General features: G+C 40.5%; 1 protein-coding gene across 2 annotated transcripts in view; it reads right to left on the bottom strand.

The window, feature by feature from the left end:
* LOC115257421 (uncharacterized) overlaps positions 1-23,414 on the bottom strand; it is a 143,572-nt gene that overhangs the window by 99,581 nt on the left and 20,577 nt on the right. For both annotated transcript variants that reach the window (XM_062851343.1, XM_062851344.1), the window contains exon 2: positions 12,024-12,146. In XM_062851343.1, the coding sequence (XP_062707327.1) occupies positions 12,024-12,146 (123 nt within the window). The remainder of the gene's footprint in view (positions 1-12,023; positions 12,147-23,414) is intronic.

The following is a 23,414-nucleotide window of genomic DNA, read 5'->3' on the forward strand; positions in this document are numbered from 1 at the left end:
CACTTCATAAGTGGATGGTCGTGGGTTCGATCCGAGTGCCGGCACTTGCAATTTTCCATCAGTTGCTTTTCTCCTGAGACCGGCTGATACCTGACCCACTTGTTAGCATATGCTCTAACGGACCCGGAAACTTGTATATCGGCTAATGACAACTTATAAAGGACCCCCAATCGGACTGGAAAAGGAACAAGAGCCACACATCAACATTCTCGTGCTCAACGTTCTACCATGGACAAGGTAGAAAAGTGACAGGCAACCAGTTTTCGACTCCCTGGGCATATTGTATTATTGTCCTTGCTTCACAATGTACAAATACATGCAATGGCAGGCAAAGCAAGCCCTTCAATTAATAACTGTGGGAGTTGAGGAGAGGCTGGCCAAGTTCCAGTGAGAACGCAGCGCCATAAAGAATAAGAAGAAGAAGAAGAAGGTACCGAGGTTTTTTGAAATCGGACGCAAATTGGAGGAGATTTGAGTTAAAGCTTGAGTCATTTAATATCTGGACGCAAAAAACGGATCTGTCTCGGAAATATGTTATTGGAATAAACAATATTTTGTACTTAAAATCAAGGATATTTATTGAACTTTCTAGGAAAAATAGCCTTAAATTTATTCCGATTCGATTTTTATGAAATTTCGATCTTTTCTCCGAATAGCACTCATCATATTTTGGACAGTCTGTTGATTCACCTGAGCGGCCATTTTGTTCCACCATCTTTGCAGCTGTGTTGCATTCCAACCACCTTTCCACTCTTCTTCAACTTCTGCTTAACAATTGCGCAATATTTCTCGATTGGGCGGAACTAAGGGCAATTTGGTGGAATGATTTCTTTTTTGATAAAATCCACCCCGTTGTCTTGATACCACTGTAGCACTTCTCTGCTGTAGTGGAAACTTGTCAGATCTGGCCAAAACTTAACAGATCCATTGTGAGCTGTACAGAACGGAAGAACACGCTTTTTCAGGCACTCCTGCTTGTACACTTTGGAATCCATGGTCCTGTTTGTCACGAAAACCTTTGTTTTTTGGCCGCTGCTGCAAATACCTTGCCAGATCATCAACTTTCTTATTGGCAAAAACAAACTTGAACTTACTGGGCACATCACCCCGACCTGTGGCTTTATAATTTTTTTGTCCGGGAAGCTGATTATAGTCCATTTTCACGTATTTCGCAATTTTTGAACTTGACCACGTCGGATTTTCGAAGTGTGTGTCCAAAATTAATTTTCGATGCCCGGCTTCCATAACGTATAACTTTTAAGAAACAAAACCAATCGTGACAAAATTTTCAGCACTGAAGGAGGCAACATTCCAAAACAAATTTCTGTCAAAATTTTTCGGATCCGACCAGTAGGGGCGCTGCAGTAAATTGAACAGAGCGTCCAGATATTAAATGACTCAAGCTTTAAACAATATGCCGTTTTTGAGTGGGTGACTCCAAACTTCCTGATCTCCGAAGTGTAGCTAGGTAATGGGTAAACATTCCGTTGGTTTGTTTTACTTTTAAAAAGTTAAATTTAAAAAAATAACGAATAAATGATTGTGCGGACAATGATCCATTGTGGTTAAAAAAATGCAAAATAACCGTTCTCATTTGCACTTTTGTTTTCTTTGCTGAGTTGAATATAATGAACAAACTTCATATGCTTCAAAACATACACATCGTTTATATCCATTAGCTAATTTCACTCCGGAACATCATTGAATTACAATACAGCATGTTCCGAGAGCAAAACACAAAACATTGAAATTCAATATACCGGCACGAACACGAACGTGGCACGGTTAACTCAATCAGGCGCAAAATTAATTATCCTTTGCCTAAGAGGAAGCTGACGTTTCTGATTATAAGTTCTTCGCCATGGCAGCCACCAACACCAACCAGAACCAGCCACAGTGTCGGGCGGGTAGACGTGAGCAGGACGAGGAAGTTGTTTTACATCTTGTCGATGATCTTAACCATATACCTACTTCCAGCTGGTGGCGACTGACTGGTGGTGTTCATTTCCCTTCCGCGACCCCAATGTATGCCAGAGAGTTCAAAACTTCCTTGCAACACACGAAAGCACGTTCGTTTCGGAGCTACGGTACCTAAACCTGTAGTGTGAAGTTGGAAAGGAAGTGGTTTCGTTTTCCACTGACTATTCGCGCCGTTGTCAAGTGAACCCACTGCTGCTGGCTGCCGGTGTAATAAATTATGCAAACCATGGTTTTCATAAAATGTATCATCTTAAGTATAAACATTCGGAAACCGTGGTTGCGCTCCGTCGGAGTTGGTTTGCGATACTTTTGCCCGTAGTTGGGCTGTGTTTTCAGTATCAAGTCTTATCGGAAGTATCATACCGGAAGTGCACCTGCATGGCTAAAGTTGGTGTGGTTGTTTGAGTTATGCTCTTGAGTGTCTAAATCTACGCAGAAGGGACATGTCTCAACAGTTCCAGTTTCCTTTTAAATTTAGGGTGAATGATACCATTATGCATTGTAATTAATTGTTTCTATTTTTTGCGATATAGAAGAAATATTGGTTTAATTTAAAGACATTAGGTCCTTCATAGTGGAACGTCAGTGAGCATGGTAGGTACCGTCTTCTGGATGACAATGGGTACGAGTGGCGAAATTAGATCAAAACATCTGAAATAGCTCATCAAATATTGCAAATATCGAATCAAAAAAAGTAGTAGTTGCCAGCAGTTCTTGTCGAAAAATTAGAGTGTTTTAAAACATGTTTGAAACAATCAAATGCTTTCTGAAGCAAAATAGGATAAATTCCATTTGCTGCAGGAGATTTGAAAGGAGCAAAGCTATTAAGTGCGCACTCAATTGATTCCTTAGTTACAATACTCCGCGCCGAAGCCAGAGAATCAAACTAGGTACAAAAAAAGACATCAGGTACATCTGAAGATGTAATATCCATACATCCGGGGAAGTATGTGCTGAATAAGCATTCCAGAACTTCCTCATCAGAGGAAGTGAAATCGCCATTTGGCAAAGAACTTCAATCACTCCGAAATCCTTACATATTGCAAGAATTTTGTTCAACCGACTGATTTCACACAAACTGGAAAAAATTGTACAAAGTTTTTACCAGCCGGATTGTTAAGCAGACCGGAGAGCTTTCTTGTAGGCCTTGCGAGTCGACGTGAAAGCCTCCGAATCAGCCGAACGTCGTCTGTTCCAACTTTTTCTACATTGTTTCCAGAGCTTTGCCAGATCAGAGTTCCACCAAGGGGTTCCTCTTGTGGTCTTCACAGACCGTAGCGGACAAGCTCCTTGAAAAGTTTCCATGATGAAGGTATTATCACGGCATCATCTAATTCATTTGGAGTGTCAATGAATAGTGATTATCCATGAGATTTGACCTCAACCAAATCAGTAAAAAGATCCCAGTTTGCTGACCGGAGATTCCCGAAACACAAAGTTTGCGAAGTAACATTTAAGTTGCAAATGCTTTGACATCCATTGAGATTTGAATTATTAAAAGCAATCCACGTACGCCGGTGAGAGTCTCTCCTAGATAGAAATAGGTCCACTTGGGCTGTACCATATTGCGTAAGTCTGCAAAGATTGGTCGTTGTTGTTCTTTTGTGCTTAAGATTGATCTGAGCTATACTAACCGTTTCCACTACCCAAACTAGGCAAGATAAAACTCTTTGTAATCACAGCACCACAAAAAAAAGCAAATCGGTATCGATTGGAAAACGTCAATGGCAAGGACACACAGAATAAACTGTGTATATCGCATATACGAAACCATATAGGTGAAAATGTAAACTAATCAACAACATCTTCATAATCCCGCCCTTATTCAGCCTTAAGTTTGAGACTAAAGAAGGGCGGCCAATTGTCGTGCAGAAACGCAAGGTCAACTGCACCATTGCTCCGGTTAGCGAAGTAAGGGTTAAATACTGTGGAGGGTGCCCTGCCCAACTAACATTTTCAGCGCTATAAGATTCAGTCATTTGCTTTCTGTTGTGTAACAGTCGAATTCAAGCAGTGAACGCCGAAAAAAAGGGAGCTAATCAAAAATAAACCATAAGCTAATACACAGCTGCAAAGCAAGCACCATACAACTACCCAGCTCGGTTTTCTGAAACAAATCACTTGTTGCTGGAGCTGCCTTTACTGCACCCTATTCCAACGCCAGGAGGTTTCCCGGATTTTGAACTAATCGAATAGGAGTCCCACTAATAAAACAGCTGCTACTATGCAGTACAATCTGTAGAGCTAACAAACCTGCAAACCAGCAGCGCTTTGAAGCTCGTTATGCGATAATATTACAGCTAGAAGCTGTAATAAAGAAACGGCTGGTTGCAACACGGCTTGTCGGATGTAAACAGTATTGTCAAAACAAACTTTAAGCGGGATATATGGCTGCTACACAAATATTTTACAGCTATCCATCTCAGTGTCGCGAACTCATTTTAATTGCTTTTATTGCAATTTAATCCAATTCCGGAAGATTTGCCGGAAGATGTGCAAATCGACTAAGAGCCCCAGCCAATAGAACAGTTGCTTTTATACAATACGTTTTGTAATGTTGCCAATTACACAAAACAGCAGCGCTTCGTAGCTGTTTAAAAAACATTCTTTCAGCTAGAAGCTGTGACGAAGAAACTGTTAGCGCTACCACACAGCTTGTTCAATGTAAACATTATTGCGTTTGATGTTCCACAAGATTTTGCAGCAAGATGAAGTTGAGTAAGGTTTCTTATTGCACAATTATGAAGCCTTATCAGGAGTAAAACAAAACGGGCTATTTTATATGCTACATATTTATATATGGCAGTGTGGCAACGAGGGCATCATCTGGACCAGTAGATACGGAGATCGGGAGTTCGATTCCAAGTAGCAACAAATACTTTAATTATTCAAATTTAATAGCGATAATTTCAGTTCTACATGTATTGCGTCACGGTAGCAATAACCTGATTATATTTAATCAATTATTTTCGAGATGCCTTATAACTATTATTTAACAACTTTGAAAAGGCTGAAAAAGCGCCTTCTCAAGATGTTATTCAGTTAGTACTGATAATGATGCGGTCGGGGTTACCTTTCGGAGCTCTTTGTAGCAAAATTCACCTTTTGCCGGTGAGAATCAGCTCAAAGCTGTAAGATTTTTTTTTGCAATTTCTCATCGTAATAGGCTGTTTTACCTCACCCAAATCTGACAGGAAAAGGCCTACTTTCCCACACCAAATTAACAGTGCTGTAATGGTTCATTACAGCACTGATTTGCGTTGCGTGATGAACCATTACAGCACTGTTTTCAGTTTTGATCAACTTCTTGATGCTTTCTGGACGCAGTTTTGTAAAATTGTGACAACTGCACAGTATAACCTGTTATGTTCAAATTTTCTTAAACATGGCTATGAAAATCAGTGTGCAGTTTGATGAAAAAGTTTTGATAAAAACTATCCTCAAGGGTAATTTATGAAATTGCAAAAAACGTTGTACGTAACTCGGTGCAGAACTCGATTTTTCCAGCACTCGTCGTAATTATCCAACTCGGCAAGCCTCGTTGGATAAATGTACGACTCGTGCTGTAAAAATCTTCATTCTGCACCTTGTTGCGTAAAATACTATTTTGCAATTTCTCATCATAATAGGCTGTTTTACCTCTCGCAAATTTGACAGGAAAAGGCCTACTTTCCCACACCAAATAAGCAGTGCGGTAATGGTTCATTGCAGCACTGATTTGCGTTGCGAAATGAGCCATTACAACACTGTTTTTAGTTTTGATCAACTTCTTGATGCTTTCTGGATGCAGGTTTGAAAAATTGTGACAACTGCACAGTATAAACTGCCATGATCAGACTTTCTTCTACATGGTTATGAACATCAGTATGTAGTTTGATGCAAAAGTTTTGCTAAATACTATCCCCTCAAGTGGTAATTTATGGAATTGCAAAAAAACGTTGTACGCAACTCGGTACAGAACTCGATTTTTACAGCACTCGTCGTAATTATCCAACTCGACAAGCCTCGTTGGATAAATGTACGACTCGTGCTGTAAAAATCTTCATTCTGCACCTTGTTGCGTAAACTACTATTATTGGTGAGAGCACAAGATAGCTACACTCCCGTTCAAAAGATTGGGGTCACCCCCTCAAAAACATGTCATTTTTTTAGGCCCATATCTCCGCCAATTTGTGTCCGATTTCAAAACCCTAGGTTTCATTCAAAAGATAATAAGTCAAAGAAACTTTAAACATGATTTAAAAGAAACTTTTTCAAAAAAAATTGTATGTAAACTTAACCCAAAGTTGCCAAATTTTCTAAAAAATGAATATAAACTTACGGCAGTGTCGCTGGAAGTTGGGTCGACCAAATTTTAAGATGAGAGCGGTAATATGACCCATTTTCTATTAGCTTTCAACTGCTTTTTACAGAACTTAGCTAAAAAATCTAGAAAAAAAGTTATTAAGTAAATTAATCCTTGATGTCATCGACCAAAAGTTTGGGGTCACCACTCAAAATGCTGTATCGGCCAAAAGTTTGGGGTCACTATCGTAAAACATGGAAAAGTGATTTGTTGATATCTTTGTCACCTTTCATTCAATTTTAATTCTTCTTGGCTTATTTGAAACACAATGAATGATACTTACTGCATAGACATTGAACCACACATATTTGTTGAAATTTACATACTAAAACTTAACGTAAAGTTGCCTCATTTTTTGAAGCGTGTAAAATGTGCTAACTTTACCTAACATTTTTATATACAAAAATCGTTAAATACGTTAAGTTGAAGACATCAAACGTAAATTTAGTTAATTGTCTTTGAAATGAGCCAAAAATAATTAAAATTGAACTATAGATGACGAAGATATAACCAAATCACTTTTCCATGTTTTACGAAAGTGACCCCAAACTTTTGGCCGATACATCATATTGAGGGGTGACCCAAAACTTTTGGTCGATGACATCAAGGATTAATTTACTTAAAAACTTTTTTTCTAGATTGTTTAGCTAAGTTCTGTAAAAAGCAGTTGAAAGCTAATAGAAAATGGGTCATATTACCGCTCTCATCTTAAAATTTGGTCGACCCAACTTCCAGCGATACTGTCGTAAGTTTATATTCAGTTTTTAGAAAATTTGGCAAATTTGGGTTAAGTTTACATACAAATTTTTTTGAAAAAGTTTCTTTTAAATCATGTTCAAAGTTTCTTTGACTTATTATTTTTTGAATGAAACCTTGGGTTTTGAAATCGGACGCAAATTGGCGGAGATATAGGCCTAAAAAAATGACATGTTTTTTGTGGGGTGACCCCAAACTTTTGAACGGGAGTGTATGTAATATAAGTTTACTTACAATTCGTACCCTGAATGCTAGAACTAGGTAACTGGAAATCACGAGAATTTGTTTATATCTGAACGTACCCCACAATAAACAAAAGTCTGTCAATTGAAACTACAAAAGCACATATTTATTCATCTTTAAAGACCAACAAAGAGTTTGTTTCTTAGCAACATAAGTTTTACCAGCCATTTTTAGCCTAGAACCTAGTTCTAGCATTAAGGGGGCGAATTGATCTCGTACTTAGTAATTTAAGGTAATTTTAGTTCAACTTTTGTTCGCACAAGTATAATTTAGAAATAGATCTGTAAATAGTTATTTATAGTTAGTATTTATGTCTATTTTATCAAGATTTGGAATTCACTTTTACAATTTAGTTTGCACTATACGATTTCAAAACAATGATAATCAAATAATCTCTCCCAAAGTAACTATGAATGCTGAACAGTGAGAGTATTAGCTGAACAATAGCTGGTTAATGGTGTCAATGTCGGGGGGGGTGGAGGGTGTTTACCAATAGACGCATTCGTTACAACATCCTGCTCCTCGTGCCGTGCGTACACTTGTTCAACGTCACCATATCCGCGATTGCTTGCTACAACTGCACCCACCGCTATCTGCATCGTCAGGACTGCCCAATGCTACTTCATCCTGCCCGACTACGTTCGAAACAACTAGGTTGCAGACTGCTCTTTTTCTTAAGATTCCGGTAGATGTCTCGACTTCCACTATCCATCCTTACCTGGAAAGGTTCTACATATAAACACGGCCACGTATCCACTGGATCTGTGCCTTCCCGCCCACAACTATGGTTCCTTGGCGCCCACAACTATGGTTCCTTCTTTGATAGGCGTAACATTGTTGAACCACTTTGACCGCCGAGATATTATTGGAAGGTATTCAACAATCCAACGATTCCAGAATTAGTCCAACTTGTTCTGGTTCAATGGCAGAAACGTCAAAGGCCGATAGTTCACCATGTGCTCCGCCTTAGCCAGCATTGTGATAAACAACTCGTCGTCTAACTTTCGTGACATGGGCAAAGATCCAAGTGCTGTCTTCACGGATCGAACCATCCGTTCTCAACATCCGCCCATATGTGGGGCAGGCGGCCGGTTAAATTTCCATTGGGTATTCGTGTCGATGAAGATGCTACTCAAGCCACGGTCAATATCCCGTAATTCATCCTCAAGATTTTAACTGGCTCCAATGAAGTTCGTGCCGTTGTCACTGTACACTTCTTGCGGCGCCCCTCTGCGGGCAACGAATCGCCGAACTGCCTTCTGGCACGAATCGGCAGATATATAAAAGTGTGCACTATTTTCAAGTGGATGACACTACCAGTTAGGCACGTAAAGATCGCTACCCAGCGCTTCACCACAGCACTGCGACCAACTTTCACTTGGTAGGGCCCAAAGTAATCTATGTCTACAAAAGTAAAGGGTCGAAGAAACGGTGTGGTACGAACTTGTGGCAGCTGGCTCATCTTGGGAATCACGGGAGTGGTTTTGTATACACGGCACCATTGCCAGCGTTTTGCTACGACTCGAATCTGTGTTCTCAACTTGGAGACGTAGAATTTCTGGTGAACTTCATTCACTCCTTCTTCTTCTTCTTCTTCTTCTTCTTCTTCTTCTTCTTCTTCTTCTTCTTCTTCTTTATGGCTCTACGTCCCCACTGGGACTTGGTCTGTGTTGCTTCAACTTAGTGTTCATTGAGCACTTCAACAGTTATTAATTGAAGGGCATTCTTTGCCATTGCATGAATTTGTATATGGACTTATCCACCGATGAACCAAATTCATCGCGGTCCTGGAATTTTGACACTAGAGCGGGGCCATTCCCAATCATAATCGTTCAATTCTGATTGGAAACGGCCCCGCTCTAGTGTCAAAATTCTCGAACCGCAATGAATTCGGTTCATCGGTGGATAAGTCCATTGTGACTTGTGAGGCAAGCATAATGATACACTATGCCCAGGGAGTCGAGAAAATTTTCCCGACTGGAACGAGAATCGAACCTGCCGTCTCCGGATTGGCGATCCATAGCCTTAACCACTAGGCTAACTGGCGACCCCAGCTTCATTCACAATGATTTCATTATTGGCGTGACGAAACTTTCTGTGACACTAGTCCAGTAGCAGGTTAGTTACCGGATACCCTTTTGGCAGTATTATTGGGAACTTGGTGTCGTAATCCATGCAATCTACGGCGCAACGCAACCATAAGGTTTGGGGTTTTAAATGCTACCCTGGTAGGTATTCAACTCTTTCTGGTCTTAGTCGTCTTGATGTGGCCGTTTGTAGCCATTCGGGTTCGGCTTATGCTATTTGTTATGCTATTTATTACTGCAATATTGCAATACCGGTTGGCAATGGTGACTCCTCTGCTTTAGTGTTCGTAAAAACTCAAATTCACAAATCTCATGGTTGAGTTGTTTCACGCGCAATTCTTGATTCGTGATTTTACTCATTGCTTTATTTCTTGGTGTCTTTATTATTTACATCGTTTTTTAGGATTGTATGATAGAAGAATTACAAATCTAGCGCACAACAACAACAATGAATGTTGTTCAAATTGATTTGGATTCGTTTTACAAGCAAACGAGATTTCGGCGCTTGAATCGTGAGAGCGAGATTTTGCATGAAAAACTCGCACGTCAGAAAATGATTCAGAAGCGCACGCGAGGTCGCTCACGCAGGGAGAAACAAATCCTACGTCTGCATCGTATAGGCAGTGCCGGATTTAGGGGGGGCAGGGCTCCGGGCCCCCACATTTCAGGGGCCCCCACAAAATGTCACTTCACAAAAAAAATGTGAAGCAGGTAAAAAGTATTACAATAAACATCTCTTGATTTGGTTTTTGTTATTAGAACTATGAATTACTGTCTACTGGCAAGATGTATGTGATATGTTGTGATTCTTTTGAAAAAGACTTTAACTATTATTTGTATAGCTATTAATGAAATTTAAACTCTGCCTCCAAAACTCATTGCCAATATTTTTTTGTGCAATTGCTAATGAATAATTATCGGAAATCCTGATGAAAATCTTCAATTGAATTCTAGAGGAACTCCAGAACTGCAGAGTCAAAAAGTTCTTGCTAAATTTAAAGTCTTTGAAAATATGTTGAAAAATTTTGTATTGTGTTCTTAGAAGATTAAAGGATTTTCTTTTTTTCGAAATTTAGTGGTGTTTTTGAAGCTCTTGACTTTTATTTTACTTAGACAGATTACGACTTACTCAAATCGGAGAACACCACAACTGTTGCAAATTTTTTTTAGAGGAAATCTAGTATGAAATCAAGGCAGATAATTTCGAAGAGTTTCAGTACATTTTTTTTTTTTTTGAGTTAAGAGATTTGCTTGCTGAAATAAGGATGAATTCATGGTGAGCTGATAAAATCCACAGATTTCTATAGAGAAAATATCAGAATAAATTTGTGGAGAAATTGGTCAATATTTCCGGGTTTTCCGCTAATTATTTTCAAGAAATTTAACAGGAAATTTTATTAGAAATTAGGTCAAAAATTCCACCAGGAACTTATCATGGATTCCCTCTAAAATTTCAGCTTCTTGCAGTTTCCTAATGAACTCTGGTATGAATTTCCTCTAAATCGGGAATCTAATGGCGCGAATACATTTCTGAAAAGCATTTTCTACTTCATAGACATTTCTACGCTAGAATTTCAATTCTGTTATTAATAAATTTAACGGATATCAACATCATTTCTAGCTCTGTCTTTTGTTCTAGATTCAAATTCTTCCCTAACGACGACATTAACCTTTCAGGACGCGCATCCAGCAACCGAAACTGCACCGCGCTCGCGCTGTATACGACGAACGAGGATTTTTGATGGTGTTGTTCTTTTTACAACAGCTCGCGTCCCGAAGGGTTAATACTTTCCTTCGTGACCATATTCGAAAAGAAAGGATCATTTTTTTAGATTTTTCCATGTTATATAGGCAAAAATATATCCTCAATATAAAGGGCCCCCACAACACTGTGGCCTCGGGCCCCCACATTTGTAAATCTGGCCCTGCGTATAGGTGTAAAACGCTGAATGAACGAAACACAAATTTGAAAATCCAGAGCTTTTGAAACTACACATTCACGAATTCCATGGGTATTTCCGTAGCTTCACAATGGTAGATTACGGAATACCATTCCTTTGAACAAAATGATTCAATGAAAAGTAATTGCTTGAACATTTTTTTCTGCTGATCAACGAAACCCTGTTTTACGGTACCCTGAAATTCTACTACTATTTAGTTATTTCACGTATTCACATATAGTGATTTCTAAAAGTATTCATCAAGGAGATCCAAATGGATGATGATTTCTCGCATGGCTTAAACCAGCAATGCAGTACGTTATCTTTTAATAAGTACATAATTTACGTAGATTCCCATAAAAAATAGCGAAGATAAATCAAAGTTTGCTCAAAATTTAAGCTAAACAAGTTCAAGCACTTATAACGAGGCTACGTGAAATTCTCTCCTTCATTTACTGTAAATATTTTGCTAAACCATGTTTCCTTTAGAGATAACGCAGGACTCCCATCAATATCCCGGGCAATCCATTGTCAATCACGGTTGCTGCATCGTTGCTACCACTCCGAGGGACCTTGCTATTAAATTGCTTGTACATACACATACATCAACGTGAAATCATCTTTCTTGTGAACTTGCTCCCGACAACCGAGTCTCCTCCAGTCTTCACTCACCTGTAATCGGCGGACTGAGGAAGGTCGTGAATGGCAACGCCAGGTAGATGATTGCAATTTCCTCCACCGTCAGTCCGGTGCTCTGCATGTGAATGGTTAAATAGGGCAGCAGTGACGATGTAGCTGGAAGGAAAGGAAAGAGAAAAAAAGTCGGATGAAAACGATGAAAAACATAAATCAAGAAAATGCTTGTTTCACGATGGGGAAAAAATGATGGTGGAAGCAGCACCCACGAGTCTTCGCGATGCGATGGAAGCTGTGGGTCCGAACACTACGGCTGCTGGGGAGGTGTGAAAACCGGGCGAAAAAGGGACAGGGCACATGATCGATCTCTGTGTAACGATGGGATGAGTGGAAACAGCGACCGTAATAAAAAGGAAAATAAATGAATTTATAATCAGCTTTTTAATGAACTTTTCTCTCGCGGCCCGCGCCGAGCAGCAAGTAGTTTTTCATAATCACCGTCGCCTCTTGGGAAGAGATCAATGAAATTTGTGAAGTAATTTGTACCCGAGAGACGAATGGGAATATAAGATGCAACGTACTGTTTAAGGCTTCATTTTGCAACATAAACTTGTCTTGTGATACGTGCGGAAACATTTGCACACTTGACACTGTGTACTGAAAGCTTAGCGAATAAGCGAATCTATTTTATAGACCTTAACGAATTATCAACGAAATTCTTGGCGGTATTGTCATGAGGTTCACAAACACTTTCTCGTACATATTCATACCGTCAAGGCGCCATTCACCGTGGGGGCTCCATTCACCGTGTGCCTTCGAATATTTTTTCATTATTTCCATATTATGATTGAATGATATGTCAATTTCCCTTCAATTCCACCAATACAACATTAATGTATTGTTACCATGTCAAAACGCTCATTAGAAACATTTAAAAGTATCATTTTGACACTGAAGTGTGTTTACATGAAGCGGGTTTCTGGTCGTTCACTGCATTCATAGTGAAAAAAAACGAAAACTGCGCTAAGGTGATTTAAGCAATAAACTAAATGTAGTAACGTTGTTATTCCACCAAGAAGCAATTAAATTCACATATCAGGTATGTATTTTGCATTACCGAAGTAAGTTTAACAAGAAAGTACGATTACTCGTACTTTTTAATTGAAACAAAAAGGCACGGTAAATGGGTACCCTAAAAATCAATGGTCTCCATTCACCGTGCCCCATATTGTCCCATATATCGATAAAAAATCGAAAATTTGAATATTCGTTTTTCTAATAAAATCTTGCAAGTTATTACTTGAAATGAGTTTAAACGAAGAAAATTCCAAGTTTTGATCATTTTTAAACAAAGTAGAATAAAATTTCTCATACACGGTGAATGGGTCCCTACTACCACGGTGAATGGTGACCTACCACGGAATTAGGCGACCTTACTACCCTTTACTAATTGTACTGTATCACCAAATTTTGTGAAAAATTTTCTACTTCTGTGGATATTGCTTTAATTTTAACCTATAATGAAGGCAATTAAAAGCGGCACCAACAATGTTTATAAGACTGGTGTCAAATGACAGCCCTTATTTGCTCCGAATCCTCTTAGATCCACGGTGAATGGTGCCTTGACGGTATATGTATATCTTTTGGAAGATTTTTATGACAATTTACAAATGACATTTTTGAAGGCATATACTCCATGTAATCTTCTTCAGAAATTCCAATAGAGGACCCTCCAGAAATTTCACCAAGAATTCTTCTAGAAACCTTCCATGCTTAAGGAATTCCTTCATGGATTTTTTTCAGAAATTTTTCCGGGGATTCTTTCAGAAAACTATCGACGGATTCCAAACATTATAATTGCGTTTTATATTTAGAATGAAGAATCCAGAATTATTTCAGAAGTTTCTACAAGGATCTATTTAAAAAAAATACAATTCAAATGTTCCTTATGAAATAATTTTCAACTCCCTTTCCCCTATGGCGCACTTTTTGTATGAGACATCGTCTGAAATTTTATTTTGCGTGGCGTGGCGTAACTTATGGACCTTCACCTTTCAGGAAAAACTCCAGGAATTCTATTTATATTTACAAAGTAATTCCAGGATTTTTTCAGTCAATCCTCCATCGGTTGCCTCGAAAATTTTTTCAGGGTTTCTTCTATAAATTTGGAAGAAGGACATATCTTCAACTTCGATCAAGTGAAGATTTTGGATCGAATCCAAGACCTTTCAATTTTTTTTTGTGATACAGCTTATGGCTTAGGCTTTTATATGCATCTTTGTTTGAGGTTTTACTACAAAAATATGAAAAATCTGTATATGTTCAGAGTGTCATTTGGAAATTTATCATATTTTGATCAACAAAAATGTAAAAGTGTTGTCAACGCCTTTAAATTCTCTTCATTTAGTATTTTTATACAGGGCCTACTAAACTACATATGAAGAGTAGGGCCTATGTATTTTTCGTTCAGTTAATGTACTTTTATTGGTGGAAAACGTTTGGCAGATTATATGTGCAAAAAATGGTAAATTGTTAAACATCGTCAACTACATAAGCACATTTTTCATATTTTTTGTAGTGAATATAAAACCTCTAAAGTAACTGCATATGGAAGCCATAGGTATCAGCTATAACACAAAAAAAAAATTAAAAAGTTTCATCGAGTACATCTCTCTCGTTTGTCGGGTGAAGATCACTGCGTCCAGATTTTAGAACTATTGTGATATACCCTTTTGCTGTAAGGTACGCAAGTTATCTCAGTAACATGTTTGTCACTGAGATACCTTGGTATCGACTGAACTCAAGACCATCTATTATGAACGTGTAGAGATCCTGAGTTACAGTATGTGACTCCCCCATTCTGGCGAGACTAGCTTTATGAAGCCAACCACGTCCTTGGGAGATAAGATCCATATGTCAGCAGGCCCTAAAAAGGGCTTGCTGAGAGCTTAGAACCTACGTTGGGTGAGTGCACTGCAATAGCAGAGGATGTGTTCTGATGTTTCCCTCTCCTCGTCACAGAAGCGGCAATTTGAGGTTTGGATCGAGTACATACTGAGATATAATGTTTTAAAAATGTGTTCAAAAATCTTATAAGTTTTTCTAAAAGTTCTATATCTTTCAGAAAACTTATTCGATCTCGGTCAAAATTTTACCAATGGAGCTCCAATACATGATTCATGATTGGTCAAAATTTCAGCGTTTTTGATTGAGGTATAAAAAAGTTATGAACATTTGAATGAAAAATCATTTTGACCAAGAAATTTCTGTACGGACAATTGCTTGATACACTGTAGAAGAGGTTTCTGAGTATTTTTTTGAGAAGTGCAGCGAAAAAAAAACATAGAGAAGTTTCTTAAAAAATCCCTGAGAGGATTTCTAAAGGAAATCCTTGAGGGATTGCTGAATTAAATCTCGAAGAAGTTTTTTGAGGAATTCTTGAAACAATATTCTTCGGGAATATGTTCAGAAATTGTAGGCAAAGTTTCTGAAAGCATTCTTAAATAAATCTAGTAATAAATTTCTACAGGGATTCCTGGAGGATGATTTGGAACAAGTCCTGGATGAATTTCTGAAGAAACTTCTGGATGAATTTCTTGAAAAATGTCTGAAGGTATTTATATATAAAATTCCCTTAAACAATTTCCCTAGAGGAAACTTTCAGGAAAGTAATGTTAAGAAATAAATTCTTAAGTGATTCCCAAAGTGGTTCATAAAAGAATCTCTGAAAGGTGAAGGAATTCCTAAAGGGTCACTGGAAAAGTCGTTGAAAAAATCTCTGAAGAAAGGTTTCTGTAAATCCTTAGAGAAGCTTACTATCTGACCCCTGGAGAAATATATGAGGATTTTTTCAGGAAGCCCCCTGGAGGAACTTCCAGAGGAAACTCTTGAGAATTCTGGAGGGATTCTAGAAGAAACTCCTGAGAAAATCCCTGGAGGAATTCCCGAAGAGAACCCTGAGGAAAAATTATTAAAAAAAAAACAATAAAAGAATTCTTTCGAACTCCAACAAAAATTTCAAAAAGTATAACAGCAATAAAATTAATATTTCTGAAGGAATCGCAGAAATTCTACTTTAAACAATTATCGTCCTGATTAGGAAAAATCATCCAAATTAGGTTCAATATTTAAGTAATTTTCTTAGGGGCGTACCGGTATATGGGGCGCTGGAATTTGAAATCCTTGTGAAACCATCACTGATTTTGTCATGACAGCACTGGTCTAAAATGAGTTTCAGAAAAGAATATCCTAACAAGAGACGTGCGACGTTGTGAATTTTCATCTAGAGGAATTCTTTATAAATTTCCAGGCGAACGACCACACTGATTATCTGTAAAATCTTTAATATTGCGAGGATAGAAGTAACAATTCACTAAAACTGGAAGTAGCAATCCTCTAAAATAAAAAAAAAAAAAATAAAAAACAATCTCACGCCGATTACGCCGCCGCCGCTGCCTAAACTTACTATACGACTCGAGCTGCATGTCCAAAACCTGCCGAGGAGACGCGGCCCCCGGGGGACAAGAAGTTCCAGGCAGAAACTCAAAACCGAAGGAGGGAACAGCCAGCGTCGAGCAACCAGGCTACCAAGTTGGTTGCGAAACGCGCAAGTGGCAGTGAAACCAAGCCCCAAGAGACCAACCCCAAGAGAAATGGGGGCCAACCAGACCAAGAGATAGAGAACTCTTGGATTAAGATTGGGAAAAAAAAGGGCGTTGAGAAACGTGGAAGCAGCTCGCAAGCGCGAAGCGCTGTTGAAGACCACTGAGGCGTATAAATACGCCGAGCTGCTGAGAGCCATACGAGGCGAAAATCGACTCTCACCGCTGGGTGCGAATGTAACAAGCATCCGGCGCACCAGCACTGGAGAGATGATACTAGTGATGAAGAAGGAGGCGGCCAAGAAGGGCACCTCCAACAAAGCACTAGCTCAGGAACTGGGCGAAAAAGTTCTGGAGAAAGCCCAAACGGCGGGGTTACTCTCCAGTGTAAAAATCATGACGAGATCACCGACGAAGAGGAGCTCGCAGCCACACTCAAGCAGCAGTGCGAGGTAGATGCACCAAGTGCATCGATACGTCTGTGGAAGGCCCCGGCAGGCACGCAGATTGTCACCATCAAACTCCCTGTATGGGGAGGTGAAAAAGACGACTGTAGTCGGCAAGATCAGAATTGGCTGGTCGATGTGCCCGCTCAGCACCTACGAGCCACCCGAGGCGTGCTTCAGGTGCTTAGAGCAAGGGCACAAGTCATAGGCGTGTAAAGGCCCTAACAGGAACGAAACCTGCAGGAAGTGCGATATACAAGGCCTACTTGTCCGTGTAGCTGCCGGCTTAGAATAGCGGACCACCTGTTCCGGGGGTAAAAGTCCACCAAACAGGTAACCCCAATCCAAGGTGTCAGGCGACCCGTGCTGAGGGATGAATGGTTGAGGGGGTTTAAAAGATGCTCGATCTTTAACGGAGCCCGTAGCGTGGGTAGATCGCCTTTTTGGGTTGCGTTGCGGTGATAGATCTACCAAACCAAAATCTAGTGTCGTTCTATTTTTCAATTTTGGAATATGTGTTCTTGTAATTCAAGGAGTTATAGCATTTAGTCCTACTACTGGTGTTTTGGTGGCTTCCAGTTTTTGAATAAAACTGAGTTTACCAACTTTATTTTGCATATAGTTAAAAACCTCACCATCTGAGGCTAAACTCAATGCAAAAGAAATCAAATTGGGTTAGGGATCCATGTATGTACTAACTCTTCGAAGACTGGAAAGTGCTAGTACGCAAGGAACATACTAGAATCCTTATTACTGAACACATGTTCCATTATTGGAATGATATTGCTGCTAATGTTAAAACCCGGGTCCTAAACTTCCTACTGGGGAGAATTTAGCAGTAAAACAAGGGTGATGCTAGGTTTCCGATGCATGGCCAATATCAGTACTCTTGTTTTGTTTTCTAAAAACAAAACAAAAACTGTATCAAAATCGATACTTTATTGCCCCTCAATGGCAATTGAGTAATGCGACATGCACTACACTAAGGATACGGGTAATGTCACAATAGATCTAAGAACTGGTCGCAGTGACAAACCCGAACAGGAACAAAAAAAATACAAGGCCTAGGCCACATCGCCAGAGAGTGCATCTCGGCACCAACATGTCTGCTTTGTACGGCGAATTAGGGCCACATGACGAGTGGGCCTAAATGTCCAGGCACGCGGGGAGGTCGAACCAACCGACGATAACGCAGGTCACACAGCTAAACCTAAACCCTTTTGAAGCCGCACAACAGTTGCTGTGGCAGTTAGACTCGTAGTGAAGTACTGACATCCCTCTACTATCGGACACTGAATAGCGGATAAGACCAAGCGGTGATCTGTACAACCTGTCGTTCTCCGGTCCAGGAAATAATTTCCACATCGCACGAGAGCTTTGAAATAGCGAAGATCAACAGGGTGTACTACTGCAGTTATTATGCCCCCCAAGTGGCCAATAGACCAGTTCTCGTCTATTCTAGATTCGCTATCAAGCGCACTAGTGGGTTTGAGTCCGGTGGTCATCGATAGAGACTTCAACGCCTGGGCGATTGTGTCGGGAAGTCGCTCGCCTAACGTGAGAGGCTGGGCTCTACTCGAAGCTAACGTGAATGTCGCGAATGTAGACGACGAAAAAGCTACAGTAGGAACGGTGCAGAGTCCAGCATTGATCTGAGCCCAAGCTTAGAATGGAGGTTCGAAGGTTGGCACACGTACAGTGACCATCTAGCGATTCGATACAGGTCCGAATACGGAGGAAAACGGTCACAGCCGAAGGTCATCGATAGTCATCGAAGATGTCTGACCTCGCGATAAGCCGGCATTTGTGGAACGATTGCTTGTGGAGGTTAACACCGACGATCTATCCAGCGATGATCTAGTATTCTAGTCGGAAGCCTAAGCCGTGCATGTGACGCCGCAATGCCTAAGCTATCCCTACCCAGAAATGGATGCAAACCGGTATACTGGTGGTGTACAGAAATCACAGAACTCTGCCCATCCTGCCTAAGAGCTAGAAGGAGAATGCAAAGAGCTCGCACAGGTGGAAGTGAGTGCAGTAAGGTCTACAAGGCGGTTAAACTGGCACTAAACAAAACGAAGGGCATGTGAGCACTCCCATAACGCTCTTCCGAGATGCTGCAGAAGATCGTCACGCCACGATACAAGACCATGGGCCCCCGTTTCTTGTGGTCAAACCGGCCAATGCGAGATCTCCCTGGTGACAAACGACGAGGGAGAAAAAGGCAAAGACTGGTTCTACTGCCCAAGCCTGCGAAGCCACCTGGCAACCCGACGGCATAGAGACCTATCGGCCTTCTGGACACCACCGGGAAATTATTAGAACGGATCATTCTGTCGTGGCTGATAGTCTATAACAAGAAATCCGAAGACTCTGGGCTTTCGATTAGCCAGTTCGGCTTCCGGAAGGGTCGATCGACGGTGGGCGCTATAAGGGCTGTAATCAAAACCGCTGAGATAGCGTTCCAAAAGAAGTGAAGGGTAATCCGCTATTGCGCAGTCGTCATGCTGGACGTAAAGAATGCGTTAAACAGAATCAGCTTTCCATCGAGTGTGCCATACATCACCTAGGAGTCACGGGGATAGTGGACAACTTAAGACGGTAGCTGGTGGAACGCTTTTCAAAAAGGGTACTCATATACACTGCCGTAATTCTGCAAAGTGACGTAAGCGTCATTCCAAATTTCGACGTTTTTGCCTTTCTCGTACACTAAGTGTACTGGAAAGGCTATATGTTCACTCCAAAAATGACTTTTTGATAGAAGGCCCGGAGGGTCAAATGACATATACCAATCGACTCAGCTCGACGAATTGAGGTGATGTCTGTGTGTGTGTATGTGTGTGTGTATGTGTGTGCGTGTGTGTGTGTGTCTGTATGTGTGTGTACAAAAAAACTCACATCACTTTTTGGCAGTAAACCTCATCCAATTTCAATGACCGACGGTTCATTCGACGCGGAATCTGGTCCCATTGTTTCCTATTGAAAATGGTTCGGATCGGTTCAGCCGTTCCGGAGATATGGCCATTTAGGTGTTCCGGAACGGTACCCCAGGAAGGGACCAGATATGAAAATGCATCAAACCTATGCATGCGACACATCAAACCACAGCGTTTTCGATAACCTGATGAGCGGTGAGCAGAAAAATAGTCTAAGACCATATCTGAACCGGTAGTGTTCCGGAACCGGTTCCGGGTGTCCCGCCGGAAGGGGCAAATATCAAAGTGAACCAAACCCAAGCATGAGACACATCAAACCACGGCATTTTCGATAACCTGATGAGCGGTAAGCAGGAAAATAGTCTCAGACCATATCTGAACCGGTAGTGTTCCCGAACCGGTTCTCGGCATCCCGCTGGAAGTGGCCAAATATACAGTTGTACCAAACCCATGCAAGCGACACATCAAACTACGGCATTTTAGATGACCTGATGGACAATGAGCAGGAAAATCATCTCAGACCATATCTGAACCGATAGTGTTCCGGAACCGGTTCTAGGCGTTCCGCTGGAAATGGTCAACAATACAATTGAACCAAACCCATGCATGCGACACATCAAACCACGGCATTTTCGATGACCTGATGGACACTGAGCAGGAAAACCATCTCAGACCAAATCTGAACCGGTAGTGTTTCGGAACCGGTTTTAGTCGTCCCGCTGGAAGTGGCTAAATAAACAATTGAACCAAACCCATGCATGCGGCACATCAAACCACGGCATTTTCGATGACCTGATGGATAATGAGCAGGAAAATCATCTCAGACCATATCTGAACCGGTAGTGTTCCGGAACCGGTTCTAGGCATCCCGCTGGAAGTGGTCAAATATACAAGTGAACCAAACCCATACTTGCGACACATCAAACCACGGCATTTTCGATAACCTGATGAGCGGTAAGCAGGAAAATAGTCTCAGATCATATCTGAACCGGTAGTGTTCCGAAACCGGTTCTAGGCGTCCCGATGGAAGTGGCCAAATATACAATTGAACCAAACCTATGCATGCGCACATCAAACCACGGCATTTTCGATGACCTGATGGGCAATGAGCAGGAAAACCATCCCAGACCATATCTGAACCAGTAGTGTTCCGGAACCCGTTCCGGGGTTCCCGCCGAAGTGGTTAAATCTGAAAGAGAAACAAACCCGTACATGCGTCACATCAAATAGCGGCTTTTTAGATTACCTAATGAACGGCCAGCAAGTGTTTCGGAATCGGTTTTGAGTGGCCGGAAGAGGCCAAATGTAAAAGTAAACCAAATCCAGGCATGTGACACATCGAATCGTGGCTTTTGCGATAACCTGATGAACAGTTAGCTAGAAAATAGCCTTACGTCACACTAAAGACAACTGGTAGTGTTCCGGAATTGGTTCCGAGAGTCCCATCGAAATTGTCAAACCCTGCATGTGACACCTTCAATTTGCAGCGTTTTTGGTTAACCGATGAGCAGTTAACAAGACAATAATGTTAGACCATATTTGTTTCAGCCGGTAGTTACCCGGAATCAGATCCGGGTAGTAAAATGTAAAATTTAACCAACCCATGGATGCGGTACATCAAATCACGACCAGTCTTGTAAACATTCGACACTTTTTACTACCTTCATTTCGTTGCCGCAGTCGGGTGTCAGTCGGCTTTGTTACATTCATGCGCTATCGTTACCTCTTACCTACACACAGCACGAGCAGTAGAACGAAGATCAATGAACATAAGAAAGGGTCAAATCAATGTCATCTGACACGATGACATGTGTCTAATTCTAGCTTTACGCATAGATTTTCAGCCAATTCCGATTATGAATGTTAATATTAGTTTATTATTGCATGTTGCATTGAATACGACACACAGATGGGCAACATAGCTCTTATTATGGAAGAAGACAGGAATAACAAAAGCCGAACCGTCTCCCGAAGCCGCTATCGTGGTGAATTGCATTCGTTTGACATTTTTGTTTCTAACAGTAGTTTGATTGCTTGTGTTGCGAATGTCGGAGACAAAGGAGGCCGAATATCGACGAAAAGGTTCAAATGACTGTGATCTCTAACAAGACTGATCACGACTTATCGACAACCTGATGGAAAAATAGGATCAGACCACATTAGATTCCCGGTAGTGTTGCGGGTTCAGCTGTGGCTTCGAAAGTGGTTAGAAGTAAAAGTGAAGCAAACCCATTCATGCGATATATCAAATCGCGGTGATTAGGTAAAGGTGAATAAATAGCAATAAAATATTCTCAGATCATAATTGGGACAACCGGTAGTGTCATGGTCCATGACTCATGGAATCAGATCCGGCTATCCCACCGGAAATTACCAAATATAAAAATGAACCAAACCCATACATACGACATATCAGATCGCAGATTTTTTGATAATCTAATGAACGGTTAGCAAGAAAATAGCCTTAGATGACATTAGAGACTAGCTGTTGTGTAGCAGAACCAACGTTCATGTGAAAAATTAAATCGTGGCTTTGTTCAATGGCCTGATAAACATTAGGTATGAACAACAGTGACGAATAGGTCTAAGTTCTCATATATGAGACAAAACTAAAGCGATCTCATCAAATCGTACCATTTCAGATTCCTAAGGTGTAAATTTATAGCAGGATGGGTCAACGTTGAATGGAAAAATTAGAATTTGATCGCGTCAACAGAAGATGGTGACTGTTTTAAGGAATTTTGAGCTCTAAAACTATGTAAAATAAGTGTATTTGGTATGAGAAATATGTTCGGAGTCCACCAGAGTATCCAAAATAGCTGCCCAAAGTCCAAGATAATGGCCTAGTATTCAAGTTAGTGCCTATTTTATAGGATATTTAATTCTTGCATTATGGGCATATTTTGTATGAAAACATGTCCAGAATTCAAAATTTGTAATCAGAAAACCCAAGCTGTGCGCTGTATCACAAGGTCTGCAATATGACTATAGTTTGAATGGGGCACACTTAAAATAAAGTACCGTATTCAGCTGTTCTATTTTCGGTAAAAGTTCAGATTACCGAATGTTCAGCATCATATTACCGAAGTTCGTCAAAAAATTACCGAACGTTCGGTAAACTCTACTGAATCATCGGTAATGTTTACCGAACGTTCGGTAAAAAATAGCCGAACTTCGGTAAACTGTGCTGAACTTCGGTAATCCGAACTTTTACCGAAAATAGAACAGCCGAACAAGTGACTCTGAAATAAGTGTGGGAAGAATGCCGGTCTTCGTCCAAAACTGGTAACAGGAAAATCATAAACGACATGCCAAAATTCAATACGGCGACTATTTTATGTAATTTTAGGTGCAGAGTCCAAAAATGAATACCAGAACATCCAAGATGGTGTCTCAATGTTGAAGATGGCGATTAGTTAAGTTGGGGTAGATATCCGGAGTCAT

This window comes from Aedes albopictus, chromosome 2, assembly GCF_035046485.1.
Source record: "Aedes albopictus strain Foshan chromosome 2, AalbF5, whole genome shotgun sequence".
NCBI classification, from domain to species: Eukaryota; Metazoa; Arthropoda; class Insecta; order Diptera; family Culicidae; genus Aedes; species Aedes albopictus.